Source organism: Mauremys reevesii, linkage group 27, assembly GCF_016161935.1.
Source record: "Mauremys reevesii isolate NIE-2019 linkage group 27, ASM1616193v1, whole genome shotgun sequence".
In the NCBI taxonomy this organism is placed as follows: Eukaryota; Metazoa; Chordata; order Testudines; family Geoemydidae; genus Mauremys; species Mauremys reevesii.
The window spans coordinates 7773178-7781290 of record NC_052649.1 but is presented as its reverse complement, the minus strand read 5'-3'; the positions used below and the strand labels follow the sequence as shown (position 1 = coordinate 7781290).

Genomic DNA, 8113 nt, shown 5'->3' with positions numbered 1-8113 from the left:
TCAGAGAAGTTTTCACTGCTGCTGCCTGGTCTGTACCTGTCCCATGGATAAAGGGCCTGATTGGAAGCACTCCAATGACTTCAGTGGGCTTGGGATCCAGTCCAAAGATTTGTTCCCACAAACCTCTCACATCAGCACCTTTTGCAAACAGATTTGTAAATATTTTCATTTAATTTAAGATGGATTCACAAACTGCTAGGTGGAGTCTGAATGTCTCTGTGTCTCCTGCGTAACAGTGTAAAGGTATGTTAAAATGTGGCCTTGAGCAATGAGCCTGCTATTCTGAATCACACCTCACCCTTCCTTTGGGAACAAAAATGAAACATAGAAACACTCTTTGTGAAGTGAAGTGTTTCTAGTGATATGTGACAAAAGTATGAACACATCAAGGAGAAAAATGATGACTCTGGAAGTTGGCTCAGACTTTAAGGGTGATGAAAACCCTGGGGAATGTAAGAGAGAAAAAAGGACCTTGCAGTGGCAACGCCCCCTGTTGTGGGTATAAAAGGAGCTCAGAGTCAGGGAAGTTAGCAGCACTCTCCTTCTTTCATAGCTGAGCTGGGTGACTCTCTTGGGCTTTAGATCCTCAACTACCTTTCACCATGACCACCAGCGTCAGGCAATATTCCTCGTCTACATCCCTAAAGGGGTTAGGTGGATTAGGTGGATTAGGTGGTGGCTCCACACGGGTTTCCTCAGTGAATCTTGGAGGTCCCTACAGAGCCCCAAGTATTCATGGGGGATCTGGTGGCTTTTCTGTCTCCTCTTCTAGGTATGTCTCTGGAGTAGGAAGTAGCCTGGGTGGTGGCTATGGGGGGAGCTACGGTAGTAGCTTTGGAGGTGGCTATGGGTGTGGCCTTGGAGGTGGCTATGGGGGTGGCCTTGGTGGTGGCCTTGGTGGTGGCTTTGGAGGTGGCTATGGGGGTGGCTATGGGGGTGGCTTTGGAGGTGGTGATGGCATTCTCCCTGCGGGTGAGAAGGAAACTATGCAGAACCTGAACGACCGCCTGGCTACCTACTTGGACAAGGTGCGCGCTCTGGAGGAGGCCAATTCTGATCTGGAGATTAAGATCAAGGAGTGGTATAAGAAGCAGGGACCCAGTCCTGACCGTGACTACAGCCCATATTACAGGACAATTGAAGACCTGAGGAGCAAGGTATGACACTATTGTTAAAAAGGTCTGATGTCTTGTCTGAGACTCTTCATTAAACTGGCACAGGGGCACTGAATAATAATTCTGTAACTAAAAGCTGGCAATAAAAGGCAATCCAATTTTCCCCTGTGCCAGATATCAAGGAAGGGGATTTAGTAGTTTATCAACTTCAGTTATTTAATTACATTCCTCCAGAAAGAACAAATGGTGTATTCCTTATTATTTGATTGTATGAAACAGACATAAGAGGCAGTGAAGCAGCAGCAGAGTCTTATTGACATTGGTCTATGTTGATAATATGGTACAGTTTGAATACTCTATAAACAAACTAATCTAGAGGTAAGGCAAACCAGCATAGACTTAGTATTATTGTATATGCACAGAAGCAAAGAATTTGCAAATTCCTGTCAATTGCTTTAGCTCATTAGTACTAAGCTGAGTGCAGAGGGTTAAAAAGGAAAAGGTGGAAGCACTGATAAATTCCACAGCCTTCTTCCAGGGATGATCAATGCAAGGCCTGACTTGTCCTATAATCTCAAAACCAGGAGCATGTGGAGCAATTTCTCTCCATTCTGATTTGGTTTCCTGGCTTCACATCGTGAGAGGAAAGCCCCAGGGTTGATATTTTTCCTCTTACTGTCATTATTAATCGCTTACAAACCATCATTAGTAAACATAAGGGAAATCCGAGGAAAGCAGAAGCAGAAAGCCTCAGTGAGGCAGGGGCAGGAGCAAACTAGACATATTATTTTCCCTTCCTCTCACTGGCACCATTTTTGATGTTCCTTCCTCAAAGCCTGGCTTGGAGTTCTCCTCTCGGGAGCCTTGGGTGGATTATCTGTATCTGAGTATGTATCACAAAAATCAGATATGATGAGGACCTGCTCACTACACCTTGTTCAGCTTCTGCAAGGAGTTCGTGTGAACGAGCTCCATTACAGAACACATGGACACAGGCTTTGCCATACAAGAGCACACTATGGGTCCACATGTACTGCCTGTGGCAGTCACCAGTACCTGATGTTTCTGAGGATGGCTAGTCTCCCCTCCCCCTCCAATATTCCTGGTATGACAATTGCACACAGCAGTACATGGTGGTGGGGCTGGGGAGAGGAAAGGTTGGTTCTTTCTGGAGCCACGTGGGATCAGCAAATGCCCTGAAGCATGAGACTGAGTGTCCTTATCAGGCCTTGCACATACTCAGATATTATCATGCTGCCTTTTGCAATTCATCCTGATGGATAAGCAGGAAAGGGAGGCCACAGTGCAGTCAGACACTGCCCAGTCTAACTCAGCCCTGTTGCATTTCTCCATGGTACAGCTTGGTAAATCCCTCTGCTGCTCCTGGCCCGTCCCTAACATTCACCACTGCTTGGATCCTACAATCAGCCAACAACATGAAGAGCTTTTGAGGCTTCTTTCCCACTTGCTCTTTCATTCTCTTTCCCCCAGATCCTTGCTGCCACTGTCGACAATGCGAGCCTCCTCTTGCAGATCGACAATGCTAGGCTGACGGCCGATGACTTCAGAACCAAGTAAGTGCTGCTCCCCCTGGGAGTGAGATCTGTATGGGGATCCTTTTGTGCACGTCAAGCTTCTCCACATGCATCATGACTGGAAAAGAGGGAGAGTTCCTCTCTAAGAGGGAGCTTCCTATTCAGTTCCAATGAGACAACTGGCACAATGAGGAAAAATCACTGGCAAACAAGGCATGTAAAATAAATGTGCATTTTGCAAAGCAAATAGGGACTAAACATTTGGGCAATGTCTTGCTTCCAGTAGAACCTATCTTATTTTATTTAGTTTGCATGTAGGACTTGATCTAATTTACATATCACTCAGCACACATAGGCCTGGGGCAATGGTGCTACCAGTATTTTAATAGGAGGCAAGTTACACATCGAAACAGAAGCACTCACCTCGGAGCTCAATATAGAATATGCCCCAAAGCTGCCCAGTAAAGTTACTGCTCTTAGCAGAAATTTGACCAACCAGCACTGTTCCATCCATTGGACACTGCATCTCACTCACTGTGTCCCTCATTCACCCAACCCCCCACGCAGCAGAGAGAGTTATAAGACATTGAAAGGTTGACAGCAGCATGGAGAGAAAAAAGGGGTGACAACTCAGTAGTGAGCACCCTTTTTATGCTTGAAGGTTTGAGACGGAGCAGGCCCTGCGCATGAGTGTTGAGGCTGACATCAATGGCCTGCGGAGAGTCCTAGATGAGCTGACCCTGGCCAGAGCTGACCTGGAGATGCAGATCGAAAACCTGAAGGAGGAACTGGCTTATCTCAAGAAGAATCATGAGGAGGTGAGGACGAACCCAAGCACAAAGGAGGGGATTTATAAGTTGTAGCTAAGGGACAATGAAAATCTGGCCAATCAGCAGGGCTATTTCCAAGCATTAGGGTTGTTGGGAGGGCATCTGGGGATAAAGAAGCGGGAAATAATTAATTCTGCACAGCAACATGTCCTCTGTAGGCCCCAGATCAGACTCGCCAGAATCTACAGCAACAGAAACCTGCTTCCCAGGCTGTGGAGCCACCTGTTGTTTGGGATTTAGTCGCTGGACAGAGGCAACTGAATCCCCATATGGAGATTTCTTAGGAAATTATTTTTATTATTTTACTTGTTGTTGACAGTTAGGGTCACAGTCCCATTGTGCTGAACAAACACACGTTAGGAGATGGTCTCCTGTCTGAAAAGCCGCAAAGTGAGAAAACCTCCTCAGATGCACTGCAGTGGGTCTGTATAGTTAAGATGCAGCTGAACATAGCGTGTCTCTCTTGTCACAGGAAATGAATATACTACGGAGCCAGCTGGGTGGAGATATCACTGTGGAGATGGACGCCGCTCCTGGGGTTGACCTGACCAAGATCCTGGCTGACATGAGAGAGCAGTATGAGAGCTTGGCAGAGAAGAACCGTAAAGAGGCCGAGCAGTGGTTCTTCACCCAGGTACACAATGCCTGAATGAAGAGAAGCACTTTCCTGACACTTATGGGTGGGGGCAGAGCTTTACACACATCATTCGTGCAGTAACTAGATTGTTTTCCCTTGTTCCAGACAGAACAGCTGAACCGAGAAGTAGCCATGAACACGGAACAGTTGCAGAGCGGCAAGTCGGAGATCACAGAACTAAGACGCACCGTCCAGGGCCTGGAGATAGAGCTGCAGTCCCAGCTCAGCATGGTAGGTGCCACTGGCTTCCCAGGGAGACACACACAAGGGCAGGCACAGAACTGAGTGACCCCCTCACTGAATTCTTTCCCCTCTACTCTGCATTCCCAGAAAGCCGCTCTGGAAGGCACCTTGGCGGAGACAGAATCTCGCTATGGCGCCCAGTTGGCACAGCTCCAGGCCCTGATCACTAGCGTGGAAGAGCAGCTGGCCGAGCTCCGATGTGACATGGAGCGCCAGAACCACGAGTACAAGATTCTTGTGGACGTTAAGACGCGCCTGGAGCAAGAGATTGCCACGTACCGCCGCCTGCTGGAGGGCGAGGATGCCCAGTACGTAAAGGGAGTCAATTAGATAGAGTGCCATGAAGCAGGGCCGGCTAATAATGACACGGCTAAAGAACTGAATAACCTGTGTCCCTAGAGGCTCATTTTTAAATAAATAATCCAGATTCCTAGGTAGTTGTGAAGAAGACTAATAAGTGATGGCTCAATGGTTTATCCCATTACCATCCTCAGTGAGAACTCTGTCCTGGGAGGTATTTATTGTCTGAATTATGGAGTGTAACATAACATTTCCATCTTGGAGACGCAGCATTGTCTAGTAGCTACGTGAAAACTCTAGCTTTCAGGGCTTTTGAGGGTCTATTCCTGGCTTCTTCAGCGATTGCATGACCCTGGAAAAGTAGCTAATAACACTAACAAACCTCACAGGAGGGTTGAGAGGCTAATATAATGTGTCTAAATCCCTTCACACCTTGAAAATCCTTCCAAGATCACATGTTCTGCTCAAACCTTAACTCTAGACAATTTCAAGGAGAGGACATTGGGGACCTGCAAATTGACATAATAATTAAATTAATCAGACTTGTATCAAAATAATTATTTCTCCCCATAAGAGGCCTGCACCTTTGTTCTCTCACTGCACCCTCTCCTCTGGTGTCTATATTTCTAATTTTCTCTCTTTTTTCTCCTCTTGTAGCATTGCCTCCCAGTACACTTCAGCAAAAGAAGGTAAGAATTTGTCTTATCTGAAGTAATGATCACACATTTCTGCATCACATCCTTAGCAAGCTTCTTTCCATAGGCTCTAATTCATTAGTGGATGCAAAACTGGAATGATTCCTTTGAAATATTGAAGATATTATTCAGACAAGTATTTGTGTAAAATGGAATATAGGATATGCCTTTATGACACTCAATTCTGCAGATACACTAGCTAGGATAAAAATTCCAAAGGATGATCAGATCCTTAGGACAGCTGATAGTTTCTCCTCTCTCTTTCTCCCTTGTAGCGTCAATGACCACCCGACAAGTCCGTACAATCGTTGAGGAAGTCCAAGATGGAAAGGTGATTTCTTCCCGCGAACAGGTCCATCATTCCCCCCGCTAAGACTACACACCACGCCACAGGCTCCAGTCCTGAGCACCTTGGATGCGTCAATATAGAGATCGTCACAGAAAAGGAAAGAAGACTCCAGTCCATGTGCTGCAGATGTGTAATACTGTCACCAAGGCTGTGTAGGACTGGGCTCCATTCGTGTGTTCCTTCCCTTTACATTCTGCCTCTGTCTCCCTCACCCTTGTTTGAGTGCTATGCTGTGCTCTTCCCATAAATGTCAAATAAAGCTTATCTTCTCATTCATGCAAACTAGAGTCTTGTCTCGGTTGTTCAAAGGGGTTAACGACACAGGCTCTGTAGGGGGAGATTGGTGCTGTTTGCTAGAGCTTCCATCAGCATTCGTGGGCAGCTAGAAGGAATTGTTCAGATGGTCACTACAAGGCATTGTACGCTAGATCACTGAGTGATCTGAATTAATACACCAGGACTAAATATTAAGGCAAAGAACTAGTGGCTTTATTGATCACATCCAACCTGGCTGAAATTCTGCAACTAAACTGCATAAACAGTGTCAGATATTCTGCCCTAAGTTGCAATGGTCTCATAATTTGAAACCTGAGAGAGACTCCTCAGGAACGGTCTCCGATTTGGTTGTTTCACAGTTCTGCTCAGGGACACAAGTGGCTATTCCACAGAGGAAGGTAAGAGATGGGGCTTCATCAGCTCACTGAGTCTGAGCCAAGGTGCATGGTGCACAGTGAAAGAAAATGAATCACAGACACCATCATACCAGCTCCCTGCCAACTGTCAGCCACGCACCTCTATCAGTGCTGGCTGCGTTACATAGGTCACAATGCTTGGTGGTAAAATTAACTTGTGCGGCAGCTGTGTTAACGGTACCATTGGCTGACCCCTTCCTGGGTAACACAATTTCAGTTTTATTCAGTGTGACTTTCTTGGCAACTGTCCAGGTGTTTCCAAAGGGTCAGAAAAATGCAGACCCCTCAGATAGCTGTCAGGGGGTGCGTGACCTGCTCAGGATAAGGTTATTACATGCTGTGTTTGGGGTTTGATCCCCTGTGCCAATTTGTCATTACTGCCCATTCCTGATGCAGTGGGACACTGACACACTCCATCTTGACTGGCAGTTCCCGGAAGACAATTTCAGCTATCAGGGTACGTCTGCACTGCAATCAGGGGTGTAACTGCAGCACATGCAGACATACCTGAGCTCTTTAACTGAGCTAGCTCAAGCCGTCATAGCTGTGAAGCCACAGCGGCATGGACTGCTCCGTGAGCAGCCACCCAAGTGATTACCAAGGGTCTCAGGCAGGCTTGTCCAAACTGCCAACGGTACATCACTGCCATTGGTATGTCACGCCTGAGCGAGCGAGGTTGAAGCTAGCTCAGGTGTGTCTACATGTGCTGCAATTACACAACCTGGTTGCAGTGTACGTCTACCCTCAGCCATGGCTAGGTTCTGCCACCCTTCCTCCCTTTAAGTAGTACCTGGCTCCATAGGTAGTGCTGTTGGACATCAACAGGATGATTCTGAGTAAGATATTACTGAACGTGTGTGAAGCTGGCAGAATCTGGTCCTCCTATTTTAAGCCCCTGTTTTTAGGGACCTTGCCCTGATTTTACCTGGCTAAGCTCTGGTATAGCTAGAGAGAGCTCTGGTTCTCCCTGAAAAGGGGGAAAGGAGCCTTTCTGTTCTCTCTCTGGTTCAGAATCCCAGAACTTACATGACCCCATCATCATTCCACTCAGACTCTATTCAGGTACATTATAAACATGAGCCATGAATGCAGGGTTATGATCAGCAAAATGACTCTGTAAGATTAGCATCCTCTTACCAAACACATCTGTGCATTTATATAGCATCATTGATGTGCCTGGCATTTTACAGGAGGAAAATACATGGACAAGATTCCTCTTGTAAAGGATGGGTCGTTGGAGTCCTGTCTGCTCAGTTCTTCAGCTGCAGGCAGGAAACTTGCCTTTGTATGTTTCTCTTGTAAACGCCAGGTACACCCACAACGCTAGAAGACTTTTGTTGAAAGAACAAATCAAACAATTAAAGAACTAGACCGGGGGTGGGCAAACTTTTTGGCCCAAGGGCCACATCGGGGTTGTGTAACTGTATGGAGGGCCGGGTAGGGAAGGCTGTGCCGCCCCAAACAGCCTGGTCCCCGCCCCCTCCCACTTCCCGCCCCCTGACTGCTCCCCTCAGAACCCCTGACCCAGCCAACTCCCCCTGCTCCTTGTCCCCTAACTGCCCCCTCCTGGGACCCCGACCCCCATCCAACCCCCCTGCTCCCTATCCCCTGACTGCCCCGACCCCTAACCACACCCCCGCCCCCTGACAGCCCCCCCAGGACCCTCACGCCCTATCCAACCCCCGCTCCCTGTCCCCTGACTGCCCCGACCCCTAAC

The 8113-nt window shown here is 47.5% G+C and overlaps 1 protein-coding gene across 1 annotated transcript; it reads left to right on the top strand.

Moving 5' to 3' along the window:
- Window positions 1-550: 550 nt before the first annotated feature.
- Window positions 551-5942, top strand: LOC120392144 (keratin, type I cytoskeletal 14-like). Its single transcript, XM_039516688.1, has 8 exons — window positions 551-1157; window positions 2607-2689; window positions 3312-3468; window positions 3953-4114; window positions 4223-4348; window positions 4448-4668; window positions 5318-5349; window positions 5631-5942. The coding sequence occupies exons 1-8, from the start codon at window positions 603-605 to the stop codon at window positions 5726-5728; spliced, it is 1434 nt and encodes a 477-aa protein (XP_039372622.1). The 5' UTR covers window positions 551-602; the 3' UTR covers window positions 5729-5942.
- Window positions 5943-8113: the final 2171 nt, after the last annotated feature.

Excerpts from the sequence above, each read along its gene's own strand:
- LOC120392144 (XM_039516688.1), top strand. The coding sequence starts at position 603 with ATGACCACCAGCGTCAGGCAATATTCCTCGTCTACATCCCTAAAGGGG. Across the intron at positions 3,469-3,952 it reads TCAAGAAGAATCATGAGGAG|GAAATGAATATACTACGGAG; the intron begins GTGAGGACGAAC and ends CTCTTGTCACAG. Across the intron at positions 5,350-5,630 it reads GTACACTTCAGCAAAAGAAG|CGTCAATGACCACCCGACAA; the intron begins GTAAGAATTTGT and ends TCTCCCTTGTAG.